The 18,841-nt window shown below is 30.8% G+C and overlaps 1 protein-coding gene across 4 annotated transcripts in view; it reads left to right on the forward strand.

The window, feature by feature from the left end:
• The window catches only part of lov (BTB/POZ domain-containing jim lovell protein), a 514,518-nt gene extending 496,556 nt beyond the window's left edge, over positions 1 to 17,962 (forward strand). For all 4 annotated transcript variants that reach the window (XM_072538478.1, XM_072538479.1, XM_072538477.1 and 1 more), the window contains 4 exons: positions 394 to 624; positions 5,448 to 5,570; positions 5,823 to 6,002; positions 8,463 to 17,962. In XM_072538478.1, coding sequence (XP_072394579.1) covers positions 394 to 624; positions 5,448 to 5,570; positions 5,823 to 6,002; positions 8,463 to 8,899 — 971 coding nt within the window. In that variant the 3' untranslated portion in view covers positions 8,900 to 17,962. The remainder of the gene's footprint in view (positions 1 to 393; positions 625 to 5,447; positions 5,571 to 5,822; positions 6,003 to 8,462) is intronic.
• The last annotated feature ends 879 nt before the right edge of the window (positions 17,963 to 18,841 follow it).

An 18,841-nucleotide genomic window follows, 5' to 3' on the forward strand; every position in this document is an offset into this window, starting at 1 on the left:
CACTTCTGCAGCAGTACTTGTAATGAAAACAAGGCATCTCTGGTCCCCATTCCGGCTCTGAATCCAAATTGATCGTATCCAACTTCTTTTTCACACCTTTTGTATACCCTATTGTGAAGTATTTTTAATAGAATTTTAAGCATTTGGCTCATAAGACTTATTAATCTAAAATCTGCGCATCGCCTGGAGTTAGCTTGTTTTGGAATGGGAATAAAAATAGATTCTAACCATTCCTCTGGTATATAATGTTTAGTAGACTTTTATTTTATTTTCATATTTTAATCATCTATATTTTTTTGTATTCAACCACATCTGCAATCTTTTATCTGTGCTTCCTGCCTTATTGCTAAATCAGTTTTATTATCTAGCTTCATAAAAGTGTTTATTTTACAGTAAAAGAACAAAAACGAGAAATCAAAGAAGAGAAATCGAGGACGCCGGAAATGAGTATAGGAAGTCCGGAAATGGACTTGAGCTTGCCCAGCACCAAGGATTTTAGAACTTCTCCCATTAGTATGCATCCCATCCTGAGTCTCAAGCAAGAAATTGATAGTCACTCACCGCTACCCTTTCCGCCCATGCCGTCGGTTTCTGCCTTGACCATGACACCGCCCCATAGTAAATGTAAGTCAATGTATTTATTCTCATTTAGGAAATGTGTATCTCATTACCAAGTGTGCGTAAAAATCTTACTTAAAACTCATTACCAAGTATCATGTATCTCATTACCAAGTGTACGTAAAAATCTTACTTAAAACTCTACAACTGGTAACAACAAACTATCCTTATTAATTTTATTAACAAAAATTATTGTTTGATATAACGTGATATCGTTCAATTTTCTTCGATACATTAATGAATCAAAAGACATGTTAAGATATATGAACTATATTGAAACAATTTAAAATTTCTTAAGTTATCTTAAGGTATAGTAAAATATCTTTGGGTATCTTAAACTATCTTCAGATTTCTTCAGATGTATTCACTTCTTCTTAAGGTATCTTTAGACTTCGGCAGATTTATTGAAATATGTTGAGATATCGTAATGAATTCTTAAATATCTTGAAATACCTTCAAAAATCTTTAGTTTAGGTATCTTCAGGTATCTACAGATAACCACAGGTATCCTTCAGATATTTTTAAATACCTTAAAATTTCTTTGAATATATCTTTAGATATCTTTAGATATCTTTAAATTATCTTTAGATATCTTTAGATATCTTTAGATATCTTTAGATATCTTTAGATATCTTTAGATATCTTTAGATATCTTTAGATATCTTTAGATATCTTTAGATATCTTTAGATATCTTTAGATATCTTTAGATATCTTTAGATATCTTTAGAAATCTTTAGATATCTTTAGATATCTTTAGATATCTTTAGATATCTTTAGATATCTTTAGATATCTTTAGATATATTTAGAATCTTTAGATATCCTTAGATATCTTTAGACATCTTTAGATATCTTTAGATATCTTAAGATATCTTTAGATATCTTTAGATATCTTTAGATATCTTTAGATATCTTTAGATATCTTTAGATATCTTTAGATATCTTTAGATATCTTTAGATATCTTTGGATATCTTTGGATATCTTTGGATATCTTTAGATATCTTTAGATATCTTTAGATATCTTTAGATATCTTTAGATATCTTTAGATATCTTTAGATATCTTTAGATATCTTTAGATATCTTTAGATATCTTTAGATATCTTTAGATATCTTTAGATATCTTTAGATATCTTTAGATATCTTTAGATATCTTTAGATATCTTTAGATATCTTTAGATATCTTTAGATATCTTTAGATATCTTTAGATATCTTTAGATATCTTTAGATATCTTTAGATATCTTTAGATATCTTTAGATATCTTTAGATATCTTTAGATATCTTTAGATATCTTTAGATATCTTTAGATATCTTTAGATATCTTTAGATATCTTTAGATATCTTTAGATATCTTTAGATATCTTTAGATATCTTTAGATATCTTTAGATATTTTTAGATATCTTTAGATATCTTTAGATATCTTTAGATATCTTTAGATATCTTTAGATATCTTTAGATATCTTTAGATATCTTTAGATATCTTTAGATATCTTTAGATATCTTTAGATATCTTTAGATATCTTTAGATATCTTTAGATATCTTTAGATATCTTTAGATATCTTTAGATATCTTTAGATATATTTAGATATCTTTAGATATCTTTAGATATCTTTAGATATCTTTAGATATCTTTAGAAATCTTTAGAAATCTTTAGAAATCTTTAGAAATCTTTAGAAATCTTTAGAAATCTTTAGAAATCTTTAGAAAATCTTTAGAAATCTTTAGAAATCTTTTAGAAATCTTTAGAAATCTTTAGAAATCTTTAGAAATCTTTAGAAATCTTTAGAAATCTTTAGATATCTTTAGATATCTTTAGAAATCTTTAGATATCTTCAAATATCTTTTTATATCTTTCGCGATGTCGGCGAGTAATTTAAGTGTGTGAGTTGCGATATGTGGGTGGCTACTACGGAACGGATATAATTATTAACTGAGAGTGCTAGATGGTTCTGAATAACTAGCTAGGACGATATAAATTTTGAAGCGTAGAGAGCGTACAAGCAATAAAATATTTTACGACCAGCTATTAAAGACCCATTTAGTGAGAATAGAATACTAAAAAATGCAGCTGTGTATAAAAAAAGTAGAAAAGGTTTGATTAAAATTGTTTCTTATGGCCATAAAAGGAAATTTGACGTAGATTTACTGACGCCTAGATTTGGCACCTCAGTAAATATAGTCCAAGGCTGGATTGTTTGTCGAGAATAATTATATACAGAGCCGTATTAAGAAAGAAATATGTTTTTTCGATAAAGAAATATGTTAGAGCTGTGACAACCGCTCAATTTTCTTATCCAAAATCAACGGAGAAAAACATAGGGAAAATGCTCATTGGAATAAAAGAAATAAACTTAGTATGATAAATTGAAGGAATTTACTAAACAACAGAAAATGTAATAAATATATACGGGAAGGAAAAGAAGTTCATGATGTAAGATAAGACCGTCGCTAGAAGTCCTTATCTTAAGAAGTTCGTTTAGTAGGTTTTACGATTATAATCCAAGCTCCATTATTTATACTACTTACATATCCTAAAAGAGTAGAATAGTGACGATTACTGGTTTATTTTAATTTAGGTGGTTGTGTAATAATAAAGACAGAATACGATATATAATGACGTTGCAAAAAAATGAAACACATTTATCGGATGAGAAATCGAGCTGCAACAAAAAAGTTCTACTGTTGCAATTGTCTTCAGTCTTAGATAATTACCTGATTCTAGGAAATGCAAATAGTCTCAAATACCGCAAACTGAATGAGTTTTTTCTAATTTGTTATACTTAAAGTAAGGATAATTAGCAAGAAATTATAATGAATTAAATATTTCGTTGTAGTTGATCGATTCTATCTTATCATTTTAAGAGAAATTTTTATATAACTGTAAAATAGTCAGTTTTTATTTCAAACAATTCATTTGTCACATAATATCTCACATATTATTAGTAAGAGTGCCCGTCGGCAAAAATTTTGTTTAGATTTTATCTTCAATAATAATTTTTTTTTTAATTTTATCGTGGATGTTTTTTTCTGCTAATTTTTTCTGTAGTCTTCTTTCCTATGTTCATTGATGTGGTGGTATTTTATGAATATATTCCTTATTTTATTGTTAATCATTAACACTGTACAGTAATTTTTTTTTTGTTTTTTCTGTGGTAATATACTGTTTATTTCAGCTGCTGAACGGTTCCTTCCTAGTTCCATATTACTTCTTGTGGCGCTTGATTGCCAATATTTCATTTGACTACTTTCTCCATTTTTCTCCAGTTTTAATCTAGTTTGTTTTCTTTTTTTCATCTTTCCGTTTGTTGTCGTCGGCGTTCCTTTACATTTCATTTTGTCTTCTAGTCGCTTCTCTTTTATCCGTCAATATTTTCATTTTGACGTTTCTAAAATAGTTTTTTCCCTATTCATTTCTGTTCAACAATTATTTTAGCGAAGTCAATTTTTGATTGTTTGTCTTCTTTTCCGTTCTTCATATTCTCTTTGGCACTATGCCATTTTGTATATTGTCTTCTCCCGGGGCTTTTTTTTCATTTTCTTCAGCGCATTCCTTATTTCGTCTGTTGATATATCAGTCATCAATTCCGATCCTTGGTTGAATTATCTTTTTCCTGAATTTTCTAACTTTTCTGTTCGTTGCTCATCATGGTTTTGTTTACTTTTATATAATTCTGTTTAGAAATCTACTACCCTTCTCTGATGGTGATGATATTTTTAGTTTTATTCTTTAACTTCATTATTTCTTTTTTGTTACTTGTCAATTTTCTCCTTAGAGCTTTAAGACTCTTGTTATTTTCAATCGTTTGTTGGATTTGTTTACTTTTATGTTTTCAGTTATCCATCCCAATAGATTTTTGTATTCTTCTTCTTATCTACTCTTTTGGATTTTTCTTCTCTATTTCAATAATGCTTGTGTTTGTGGACTTTTTCGTTACATGATTTCTTTTGGCATTGTATCTTCTGGCTTTCTTCTTTCTGTAGCTTCTATTCTATTGTCATTCAGGGAGTTGACATTTGGGTCTGTATTGGTTCATATAAACTGGTTCAGGACTGTAACACATCTTTAAAGATATGCCTCTTGTCAGTGATCATAAAATTGATCTCGTTCCTCGTTTTTTCAGTCGGGCTCTGCCACGTCGATCTCAGATGTTCTTTGTTATAGAAGCTATTTATTTGGAATAGGTTTCCAGCTGGAAACTAAGTAAAGTTTTACCGCGCTAGTTTCTGTTTTCCAAACCAATTTTTTTCAGTGATGTTTCTGTTTTATCTGCCTTTCGCCCCGTTTTAGCGTTGAAGTCACACTATATTATGGTAATGAGTGCTTTTGTATCGTTTAGGGCTAGAATAAAATGTCATCGTAGAATACTTCTATTTCATAGTCCACATTGGCACTTGATCGGGCATATACTTGTACGATTTTTTAACTATAACTTTCACTTAGTTTTAGGGTTAAAGAAGCTAGTCTAGTAGAGAAACTCTACTGTTTTTATGTTTTCTGTGTACGAAAAAGCCAACGTCTCCCGTTGTTTCAGTTTCACTATCAATCTAATAAAACAAGTGATCCAATTTCAATTATTTTAGCATTTCCCCTCGTTGTTTCACCTCGCTAACGCCTGTCACATCCCATTTAATTTTCGACATTTTTGCTTTCACCTCTATGGTTCTTTCTTTTGTTGCTCTAGGGATCTAGCATTATATGTATAAAAATACAATTATATAAAATTTTTATTGCATTTAAATATTAAAACATAATTTTATAATGAGCAGATTTTATCTGTACTAGACAACGTACGAATTTCCTATTCACCATGTTTTCATAATTTTAGTTTTTGGTCTGGATTCTCCCCTCGGACTATTTCCCCCAGGACTTGAGGGATGTAGGAATCCTTTATTTGACATGCCAGATCCGAGGACGACACCTGATTCCCAAATGTTCGTTAAAAAGAAAAGTGAGTACTCAAATATTTCACAAACTAGATTTTCTAATTTATGTTTTAATATTTTAATTTCACACCAACTCTCTTCCATACTAAAAGAAATCTCTTAGTGTATTTATGAGCAAAAAATATTAATGTGTATAGATTATTTTGTAGTTTCAATATTTTTTATATTAATATTTTCTATTTTTGTACGACTTTGAATGTTTATTTACTTTTTAATTAGAAAGCACAATATCAATTAATACCGTTGTTTCATTACAGTGGGGAGGCCAAAAGGCCAACATTCGGCACCCAGAGGCGGCCCACCTCGTTCCTGGACCAACGCAGAGTTAACGGAAGCCCTTCAGCACGTTTGGAATAAGAAAATGACGACCAGTCAAGCATCCAGGATATTCGGGATTCCTTATAATTCCCTCCTAATGTACGTTAGGGGAAAATATGGTAGGTAAATTGTTTATATTATTTATCTTTATATATATATATATATATATATATATATATATATATATATATATATATATATATATATATTAAAATTATTGTTGGAGACTCAATTAATATTAACGCCAAGTTAGAGAAAACTGAAAATGAACCACATTTGGAGATATTGTCTCTTACTTATTCCTGGAGCGTAATGCGAATCAGATTATGAGGTCCTGAAAATAAACACAACTAGAAAAATACGTCAGACAAAACAACTAAGGGAATATGAAAGCTAAATAATATGGAAGAATTCCAAATAAAACTGATAAACAATAAAAACAAAAATATTTGAAGACACAAATAATACATGAAATGGAATAAAAAACAGAAGAACAAACATTGGATGTCAGGTGGGAAAATATTAAAATTAGTCAAATAAAGAACACTTATGTCACGTATACTACAAAAACAGGAAACGATACTAAAGAAATAGCGGAATAGAAAAAAGTTAATAGCCCGAGAGCTCAATGTAGAAACCTGGCAAAATTACTGCCCAGAATTATACAAAGGCAAAACAAAAGATGCATCAGAAGGCTCTCAACCAACTAAGAAACCAAAAAAATTCCAGTCATATATGGTGGAGACTCTAACTTTCAATTTCTAGAGATAGCCGAATGCGGATTCGTACCTGGGTAGATATTAAACAACATACAGAGAATAGAAAAGGGGGAACACAATATACTAATGCTGCTCTGTTTCTGAGATTATACAGTAATTCCTATTACAGTTTAATGGGAAACATGGGAGTGTCTAACCACCTAGTTTACCTAATGAGAAATTTATATGATTTTTAAACTTAGCCAAATTTAAAGTACACTACATTATTATACGGCATATATTTTAAATATATGAGAAAAGTACTAGACGAGTGTGCACGACAAAACTTAAGTGGAAGTTCGCTGGACATACCATAAGAAAGAAAGACGACAGATGGAATAAGATGATTATAGACTGGAGACCATATAGTTACAAACGAAAAAGGGGAAGGCCACAAATGAGATGGTCAGATAACTTGAAGAAACACGCAGGCCCGAAATGGATACAAACTGCCTACAATAGAGAGACGTGGAAGCAGGAAGAGGAGGTATATGTAGAAAATTGGACAGCAAGGGCTGTATAGATAGATAGATAGACTAGACCAGTGGAATGGAGAAATCACTATAGAAAGTAGAAAGATCAGAAACTTCAGATCAACACCTGAAAAACAAAAGTAATGATTGTAGATAAGGCAAATAATAATGTACTGCTCATAGACCAAGTGGCGACTTTCGAAGTCGTAGACAGATTTGTATACTTGCGCTCCCTGATAACCAACAATGGCAATAGCTTCTCATAAATCAAAAAAATGGATAGAAGTAAAATCGAATGCTTCGAAATATGAATTTTACAAAAATTCTACGAGTGTCCTGGACATAACACAGAACCAATCTGTCAATTTTCGAAGAGCTAAATATAAAAAACAAGCTATTAAAACAAATAACCCGAGCATATCTAAATAACTATGGCCATATAGCTAAGAGAACAGGGACTATGGAACTATTTTTGGTAGAAGGAAAGGTACAAGGCGAAGACTGAGAGGAAGATCTTTAACACGATGGACAGACAAAATAAAGACTCTGATGAGAAAATCCCTACATTAAGCTGTTCACCTGGCACGGGATCGCAGCCAATGGAAACAGTCAGCTAACAATATTTAAGAGTGTCACCAAGCCCTGATGAAAGCTCAAGGAATGTGGAGGAGAAAATTGTTTAAAAGTTGTTGTTTATTGTTAATAAACTGGTGTAAATGGAGTAAAAGTAAAAAAAGAAAGACTCCAAAACTGGACAAAAAAATTGGAACTGGAAAAAAAAAACAAATTTAAAAAGACCAAATAGGAAACTGAGTACTTTATTTAAGAGTTTTAGGAGAATGTAAAGAGCATGTAGAAACTGGCTCTTAAAAATATATAAACATATAGTCACATTGGGTATTAAATAGCTAACATAGTTTTGGAAATTTCTGATGGAAAAAAATGTTGTTATTAAAGTATAAAAATCAGAACATTATTTTATGCTAGTATATCAAATCCTTGTGCACGAAGTAAAATCAGCCTTCCAACTGCCCATAGTGTAAATCTTTAACAAGTGTTTAGATATGATGATATTAAAGAATATTTAGAATGTCTAGTTCTGATAAAATTCTCCTTTCAAGAAAAATTTAAAATAATTTTGAAATTCTTCGTCAGTGTCAGTGTATCTACTATCAATAATTTTCAAACAGAGTATATAATGCTTTTATATTTTAAAGTAGTATATGAGTTTTAAACAGATCTTTTCTGATATCCACTTATGTGATGAAGCTCTTAACTTATTTAATTTACAACTTATTTAATTATCTATTAAGTATATTTCTATGTTAACTGTTTTTCTATGTTATAGGAAAAAGCCTTAAACTTGAGCAACTGCGAAAAGACTGCATCGGGGGTCCAAATGCTGCCATGGACATCCTCAACCTTGGAAGCAACACCAACACCAACAATCCTTGCAAGCCTGAGAGAGAGCCTGAACCGATCCAGCCCAATACGAGGCCATCGAGCACGGAAGACCAACACGCCCAGCACTCGATGTTCAACCCTTTCACTCACAGCTTTTACCCAGACTTCGGGTCCGCGTTTCCCATACCAGTGAGCATGATCCATTTGCTGCCTCAAAGCGAAAAGAGTAGGGAGCAGTTTTCACAGCAGCAACAAATGGAGGACGATAGTAAAGAGCGGGCGAAAGACGTGAGTGATGAGATGCAGCCCGATTTATTCCGACCACCGGCGCTATCTGTCGAGGATAGACGCGAACTAGTACAACAGAATGGGCAAGACTAAGTCTGATTTATTGTGCAAAGATTTATCGTCCAAGAAATCGACAACGGTATGATAAGTCGATCTAATGGTATAGCTATTATTATAGTTTTATCAGAGTATGTTACTAATTATTACATATTACATATACCTGCAATTTCACTGTACTTTAGATCGACGTATAACTAATAATTTGTTTGAATTACTTTCTTATATATTGCAGTTCTTCGTATTTAATATTGTTTTGAACTATGTCATGAGTTTTATTACTTTTTATTTAACTCATTTCATGAGCGGTGGCATATTTTTTTCTCTGTCTTGTATTTTAGTAAAGTATTTTTTTAGCGTATTCAAGACTGTTCTCAAATCGATCAATTTCCTCTATTTTTTACTGCTCCATTTAAAGTAGCTTTACTCAATTTTATCCTACTAAACTCTTCAGATCCACTTATCCCTAGCCCAATCATATCTTCATTACTCACAAATGTCAATTATAACGTCACTTCCTTTATGTATTTATTTATATTTAATTTTTACAATGTTGCCGTCAATTCGTTATTAATATTACGCCAACGCATAACTGCAGTGACATATAAAACAATATACTATTTGTTTAATAAAATGTATAAATGTCTCGATCTAAAACAGTGAATTTGTCTATTATAAACTTTTATTTTTACAACTACAGATCCCTATGTCCTCCATAACTTGTTACCGTCCGAAAGATAATATATTATCGATATTGTTTTATTAATACATATTCTTTTTCCGGCAAAATCCGTCATACGTCATCAGTTTGGTGTCATAATCCTACCATTTCATTGTAATTGTTTCACTGACATATTTTATTTGGCGTTTTTTTTTCTATAAAAAATTCATAAAAATTCACGTAAACACAATAAATATATAAAATAATCTTATTTTGTAATTATTTTTAAAATTTCTAACAGTTATTTTCTATTCTTACACTGAGTCGAAGGTATACAGTGGTGCCAACACAAATTTTGACAGATGTTTGCTGACGTAGTACGGATTTAGCGGGAAAAATCGCACACTAAACTATAATACGAATACTGACCCATTAGATCGGCTTGTTATAAGTTATAAAATAATAGGGGCAATATTAGAAAATTAGTATTGGGTAGAAGTTTGTAAAAAGATGACATTAAAATGGGTCTACAAGAGGGACCGTTCTGTTACAGATTATTGAAATAATTTTGTTTTTGTGAACCACAAACAGTTGCTTTGTGGCATTGTTGGTTGATGTTTATTGATTAGACTAAGAGCGTGCTTCCTAATTTTCTAAAGGGAATTGTTTCTACAAAAGCTTACCAATGCGACGATTTTAAAACTGAATCTTTATGTACAAAGAAGTGATTCATTTGAAAAAATGTGAAAATTTGACAAATATGGTTATCAATAAGTGGAAACTGATACATACATTGTACCTTTTTGTAAATGTTGAAAAATAAAAGATTTCTGTAACTCCTGAAACACATCAGGACAACTTTTAATGCTTTTCAACTGTTATGGAAGCTGCTAATTAATCTCCTACTGGATATCTTATCATTTTTATTTTTCTATTACAAGTGTTTTTAAACTCTTACAAAGTATATTGATATAAGACGCAAGTACAAACTACAAAAACATATTAATAATGTTGTTATGCCTGTTTGTGCTTGCGTAAATTAAAATACCTCATTTAATATTACTTTTAGATTATAATAACAAACCCACATTGATAAAATTGTATTTTTGGTTGTTTTATTGATAAAGTTCCTTTTCAATGCGTTTTTTAAAACTCCAAATAAAATTTTACTGAACCTAACCTAACATAACCCATCTAAATCTTTATGAATCTTAACCCAAACAAAGCTAACAAAGGAACAAATAATGTAGTAACAGTTTCATTCCATTGGCAGTTAATTTATTGAAGAAAAAACACAGTTTGTGCAAATAATTGTCTCCATAAACCGTTATTGAAAATTTGGTGGTTTTTGTAGAAACATCTTCCAAATTTCCGGTATTAAACGAAAGAGAGTTTTTCAAATTTCGAGATGAAATGTATATAAAATTCCTTTTCAAGAAAGAAAGATATCTTCACTCGAAATTTGTCGTATTATAAGACTGATATATCATATTGCCAACGTTCCAACATAGGTATTTTTAAACTACAACTTTTTCTTTTATTGATACCACTTTACACAGTTCCTCAGATATACAGATTTTTTACCAAATATATACTCGATATTCTATATACAAAGGTTTTTTGTTTATTCCTCCCTATTGTGCAGCTTTGGTAAGGCATTTTACAAAAATTTAATAAGTTTAATGTCAGATTGATTTCTCCATCTATATTACGCGCAAGAACATGACTTGAGATGTCATGACATTTTTAAATTTGATCTGAGTACTGCTAATTGTACAAGTACTTCTATTTTATCAAATCTGAAATTGCTCCCACGATTTTGGATAAGCAAAATCTGTATTATTTCGTTATTATTGGCCGGATTTGTAATTTTACAATAGTGTCTGATTCTTTGAAAGTGTTGCGTTGTAGTGTGATGGCACACGCATCAACCACCGGCGTGATTCATAGGGTAGACCAAAGAAGAAGTAAAGAAGTTTTGAACATTAAAATCCACAAAATTTAAATCACTTCTGATACACTTTCCGGTTCAACTGGATCCTTAGTATTAAAAATAAAAAGATTAAAAAGAGAAAATGCAGTCTAAAAATATTATTCATTGTTAGCAACAATATCAGCAGTACTTGCCATCTTCAGTTTCATGTTGTTCATCATGTTTATATGTGTTTCATCATTGATAACAAAATTATTTTGTATTGCATGTTTTGTATGTTTGCAAAAAAGTGACACTGTCATTTTGTCAACATGTCAAATACAACTCGGGATTGAAAGTTGCTACAAAATGTAATTTGGTTTGCCTGTATCGTGGCGTTAGATATGGCATTCAGTTTTCAAATAATTTTGATGAAAGTTCCAATATGTTTTAGATCGTGGACATTCTCTAAGTCGGAAGCAAAACAAAGCACATTTTCACAGATTTCGAAATCTATACAGCGTAAAAATGGGTTCAAAACTGGATCCTTAGTGTTAAATAAAAAGATTGTAAAAACAGAAAATCTATTCTGGCAATATTCCTCATTGTCAGTAACGATATCAGCAGTACTTGCCATCTTTAGGTTCATGTTTGGAAATTTTGCGCGAAAAGAGAGTTGTTGAATGTGTCATAAACTCTATTTTGGAGTAAAAATCTTGACATAATTACATTAATAGTTTCCATGAATGTTTTACCAAAGCCAACAATATGACATTACTTTCAACTGAGATACTTGTGATTTTTTATGAACTTATGAACAGTTTGTACAGTATACAGATTATATATAGCTACAGTATTTTGTTCAACAGATATATTTTTGATCTCGTGAGATCCCGGTTTTTCAGTATTTTTATAGTAATTACAATAAACTTAATGGTTACAGATATGAAACTTTTTATAATATTACATTTTACAGATATAAATATATAACGGATAACTATACAGTTGGAACAGACTGACATTTGTGTTGTTTTTTGAATAGATTGTTTATTTTCCAGTAATCAAAAGAGTTTTGTTGTGTTAACTCGTTCTTTGAATATTTGGCAAAATGATTCGAGAAAAAGCGGTCTAGGTTATTGTATAATATTACCGGATATACAGCCTTTTTAGAACAACCGCGGTGTAGGTGTTGCTTCCCTTTAGTACATATCTGCCAACCTGAATGCTTAGGTACGCCCCTCGATTCATTAAAATAAAAAAATCAAACATGGAAATCCACTCATACTAATAACGGTTGATCAGTTTTGTATTGTTAATTTTCAAATATTTTTTATACGTAAAACAAAATTATTTGTAAAAATTGTTATTCTTTAACCAGGGGTCAATTTTTTTTTATTTTGTTTGTCTATTTAGTCATTTAGTATCTTTTCGTTGTTAGTTTTTTGCTTTCATCATGTTTCTCTTTGCTCTGTTCCTTGTCAGATTATTTTGGTTGTTCCTCGTCTTCTTTTTTGTTCATTTTTATTCTCTTTAGCTTTCTTGCTACGTTTTTGTTTCAGCTGAAGTCGTTACTGCTTCTAAATCTTATTATTGTTATTTGCAGTATATGTTCTTGTTCTTTTGCCTCATCTATTCCGTATTCATTGTTTTGCTTCTGTTTCTCTTTAGGTCAGTTGTTTCCTTTTCTAATTTCTACCTTTTCACTCTAAATTTCAAAAATGTCTTCGATATATTTACCTATAAACTTAATTTCGTATGCTGTAAATGTTAATTTTTATCCCTTCTTCTTCAGCCTGTTTGCGTCCAGTCCTGGAAAAAGGCTTCCCCTTGAACTCTCCACTCTTCTCAAGTTTTATGCCAATTTCTCCTCACTTTCGCTTTGATGTCGTCTAGCCACCATGTTTGTAGCCTGCCTGTACTACGATTGTGCTTGAGTGGTTTCCAATATACAATATTTCTCATGCATCTATCGTTGTTTTGTCCTGCCACGTGTTCTACCCAGCTCCATTTCATTTGCTAGTCTTAAATATGGCGGGTTTGACGTCATTGTTGAGTTGACAGCTGACAGCCTTGACAGCTAACAAGGATATACATGCAAACTTTTTGATGATTTATTTTATAACCATAGAGTCTTAGCCTTAACTTAAAATAATTAGAATAGACTTTTAAATAAAAGCGTAAATAAACTAAAATAAAGGAAACGGTAGTGATCTTTAGCGATGCGACACCTAGCCCGTCTAAATCAAATGTTTGTACAAAAAATATGTGTTGACTATGTGTATGTATGAAAAAAAAAACTTTCTGAATTCACTGTGACAGAAAAAATTATTATAAGTTTAAATGTATGAGCAAGAAATTTTAAAATTATGGAATTCATTAGGAAATTGTAAAAAATAATTTTAGGCAAAAACATAGGTATACGGTCAACAAAATGTACAAATGATTCTATATGCATTTATTTTGGCTGCAAGTTATTCTACAATCATAACCGCTTCACATGTACGGAATGGTCCAAGAAGTAGATTTTGAATGAAAATGATGCTTTATTCAAGACGATCAAATAATTTGTTGCAGAAAGAATTATTCGTTTTAGGATATTTAGAACACATTGTGTAGGTTAGATTCTTAATTACCGCCTGTAGGTTAACTCAAACACTGTTGAATATTATTCTTTCTAGTCATTTTTCAGAAAATTGTCCTGAAATTATTTTCTTGTGGCATCATAATACAATTTACTATTTTTATTGGGAATTAACCACAATTTTAGTTCAAAAAAAGTATATTTTAACGTTTCCACTTGAATTTCGGTTTCTAACTGAAGAGTGGCCGAGCTAAGTGATCTAAGTACCAAAATTAACAATTGCCAGAAATCAAAAAAAAACTTTATTAACCAAAAAAATAAAACAAATATATAATTGTTTATGTAAATTCCGCTTCATTAACAAGTACCTAAATAACGTATAACAAATTTTCGGAGTTAATATACTAAACAAACTTAGTAATACTCAATAAATGAAGTACAAATGGAAATGATCTAAGTTCACAGGAATAATATTTGACTAAATATCTAAAATAGACGTGAAAAATGCTCTATTTTCGTGGTTAATGAATTCTAGCATGGCGCGAAGGTCTTTTTTCTTACTTTCGTTTATTTGCTGAACACCAGAAAAACCCAAGAGCTCTGTCGAAGTTTTGGACAGTCACACCTTTTTTCAATACACGACACTTCTCCCATCCAATTAAGTCACTAAAATTTTTCTTGTACCACACTGTTCCCGGCTCTTCTTTAGTCACACGTAACCACGATGCTTGAGTAATACCAAGTTTAGAAGTATCTATACATTCTGATGATATTTTATCGAAATCAAAGAAAGTACATTCTCCCATATCTAAAAGTCTGTAAGGTCTGGAAGGTCTAGCAGCAGCAATTACAGTTTTTAAATCGTTTACTGTTTGAAGCTTGGAACATTTTGCTCGTTTCTCTATAAGAGCAAAATCTCTATCTGAAGATGAAAAGCTATGACCGGAAACAAAAATTTATGATCAATGGTATCAAAATGTCCATTAGCTACTAAAACAATGTATAAGAAGATAAACATTCGGTTTTTCAGTTGACCTGCACAGTTGTCGCTCCATATACATAGTTTTCGCTTATAAGTTGAAAGCTCTCCTGTATTCAAGGCTTGTAAAAGACATGATGCCATTTGGTTCCCACCACGACCCGATTGTCCTTCATGCCAGATGCACATTATCCCATCTGCAGTATCTTGCATGTGTATTCCAAAATTGTAGCATGACAATTGGTGGCTGTAATACATATCACTATGTATTACATACTACAAAAATACTTTTTGTAGATCCATGGTAATGGTACAGGTATCGCTACCTGGAAGAGTACTGCTCATACTATCTTCTTGAAAAACATTAAGAGCTTTATCTGTTTTTCTATGATGTAATTCCAACTCATTTTTAGCTTTTCTGGATATACTAAGGTCTTTGTCCTTGCCCCTTAAAAAAAGTAAATCACAAGTCTTACAGGTGTCAACTCTAGGTTTTCTAAAAGAAAGATTCGGAAAATCCTTCATAAAAACTTTCCTTTAGAATTTGTATGTTGTGGTGCTGTCAGGATGTTTTATTTTAAAAGAGTTGTATAGCTTATTAACATTGAGGTCTGGACTGAGATATTCCTTTTCACTTTTTGAATGACTGTAGTGGCTCTCGTCCCTCGGGAAGCTATTGATGTGATTATTTACCATCTGTCTGTCATGAAGAGTATACTTAAATTTTCTAACACCTCCTCGTTTATCCTTAAAGGTTGTATGTCCCTCCTTTTTACGCCTAACAAGCGTAGTAATCTTTTGCGGACTTAGCAAATATTTCCAAAAACGTTTTTTTACAAACTCTTTTCACATTACCTTCCCCATCTGGAACAAAAAAAGCTACGGTAAACTGTCGTCTACTTTCTGATGAAACACCAGAACTACCATTGCGGCGACGTTGGATTGGTAAAACTTGCAATAATCCCATGAGATAGCTGCCTTGCTCGTTGAGTTCAAGGCCATGATACAAGTCGAAAAGCTTAATTTTCATATCAACCACGTCTCTACAGCTGAATTTACATTTGCACGTGATCTAAAATAGAAAAATCTCATGATAATATATCATATCAACAAAGCCAAAGTAGCAATAAAAAAAGTTTTAGGTAGCTATTCACAAATTTCAAGCGAAATATCTGTTAAAAATCTCGTACTAACCTCATTTTTTGGAATGGCCTTTCCAAGTTTTTGCAGCTTACATTTTTGTGTAATGTAGGGTTTTCCACTCAATCTAGCTTCACTCTGTTTTTTTCTTGACGATATTGTTTTCTTTTTATCATCAAACGCACTAGAATCCATTGTATTTACTTTAAAACACAAATTCATCAATCGATTCTAACGACAATACGTCGACCTGCAAATGGCACTTAGATCAATTAGCACAGCACATGATCTCGGACTTACAGGCGGCTCCATCTTTGGGCTTCGTTTGCAATCACTAGAGTGTAGTTAGCACGTAGATCTCATAGGGGGACATTGGCATAGGAACATAGATCATATTGATTGAATAAAAACAAAATTTTATGTTTTGGCACTTAGATCACTTAGCTTGGACACTCTTCAACTGTAGATAGAGATTTCCGAAGTGATAATCCAGATGTCAAAATAAACTTATTTTAAACCAAAATTTTGGTTAATCAATCTATACTTTTTAAGCATTTTAGAAAAAAAACTATCATTTTGAGTCAAAATACGTCCTGGAACATTCCATACTTTTTTAGACGTAACAATTTTGTGATATATATGTATGAAGTGTATTTGATTTTATTGTACTGGCTATTCGATACACAATGTTTCGTTTCTCGTTTAAAATAGTTCAAATAGAAGACAGTGAGATTTATTGATAAATAATAATACTCATTATTGATTGAAGGTATTTTTAATGTTACTTTTGAAGTTATAAAAAAGAGCGATTTAAGATATTTTTAACGAATAGATATATAAGTACAAATAAGTTTTACATTAGTGAGATTATTAAGTGCATTAGTTTCGACCACATCAATAAAGTTTTCTCAGTATGATTGCTGTATCTTTTAATATATTAAAAGTGTTAAATGTTTTATGTTATGTTGGACAAAAACGTTTTTTGAATGTATACTTACCTACTAAATGACCTTCAGTCATAAAAGCGTAGGAAATTTCTTTTTAGGTTGTGGTTGCTTTATGCTGCTTTTTCTTCCAGTATCGTATCCTCAATACTATATCCTAAGTTTGTTTACAGCAACTTTTAATGGCTATCGTCCACTGCCTCAAGTTTTTTACGGAAATAAACTATTTATATATTTGTTTTTTGTTTTCTATCATCAATTTTATTACCGTTTTCAGATAGAACTTGAACTAGAGGGTTCTTCGTAGCGCCCTTGTGGCGCTATTATTCTACCTAGCTTTGAATATAAAAATAGACTGGTTTATACTACAAAAATAAACATATAAAACAAATTAAATCAATCTCGAGATTTCAGTAATTTAAAGATTGTTTGTATTTGGAGCAAACCGTAGTCGCAAAATCAGATTGCCTTTGTTGCATTTTTACCTAATAATACTTGGCGTCCTATGTCAAGTAGTATACATACAACAAGTGATTTTATATTCATTTATGTATAATTTTTATTGTTTTCTACAATTTGCGACGTTTTATCTAACATCAAATATTAATAAACGTAAGTATATAGTAAATGCGTTAAAAATACCTTCCTTTATTAAGTAGATACTAATTCTCAGGATATTTATAACACGAAACTCTTCAGACAAATCAAAAATAACCTATAAAAATCATAGATTTCACCTTACCTTTCAATATTCTTTGTAAAAAGATTTAAAACTTTCTAAAGCATATTTAAAAAACAATAACAAAATTATTTTCACCTGCTACTACAATAACAACGCTATAATTTACGATTTAATAAAATTAATTATGATAAATGTACGTTTGGGAAAAAATGACTAATGTAACATTTTAAATATAACTCAGTAATGACAGTTACTAATAATGTAATCTGGGTTGCCTATATCGTGGCGTTAGATGTACGTACAGGTTTCAAATAATTTTGATGAAAGTTCCAATATGTTTTAGATCGTAGGCATTCTCTAAGTCGGTAGCAAAACAAAGCACATTTTCATAGATTTCGAAATCTATGCAGGGTAAAAATGAGTTCAAAACTTGCAGTTTCAAAATTTTAATTCATTAAAATTCAATATACAAAGATAAGGACACATCACTAGAATAATAATTGTTTATTTTATGTACTTCTAGTTTGGGGGTAGCAGCATAATATTGACACAAATTTGACATCTTACTACCACCATCCAGGAATTTTTTTATGGCCTGAAGATAAAGAATTGATCACTAATTTAAAAAAAAAATTGTCTCTCTATTTCTCTTCATTAAAATGTAGGTATTTTAGTTATACACAGGTTTTCCTTATTGTTTTGCCAATGGTATCTTAGCTAATCTTTATTAAAAATACTGCTGCTACCACCAAAAACAACTCATTTGAAACAGTATTTTAAATATCTACATTAACACTTTTATTCAGAATATTAAAATGTGATAACTACTCAAAAATATTTGAGTAGAGATTTGTTAGTAATTAGAGGTAGTTTCGGAGCTGTCACATGTCAAGGATGTTTGACATATGACAGTTCCTTTTAGGAAGTGAGATTGATACGTTACCACTTTTGTTTCTTCTATTTCTTCTTTATTTATTGTACTGACTTCTGGACCGTTTCTCAGAAAAGACAAATTTGAGTACATTAAAATTTAATGTTGAAAAATATGTTTTTAATGGATAAAACATAAAAATTTGGTA

This window comes from Diabrotica undecimpunctata, chromosome 7, assembly GCF_040954645.1.
Source record: "Diabrotica undecimpunctata isolate CICGRU chromosome 7, icDiaUnde3, whole genome shotgun sequence".
Lineage (NCBI taxonomy): Eukaryota > Metazoa > Arthropoda > Insecta > Coleoptera > Chrysomelidae > Diabrotica > Diabrotica undecimpunctata.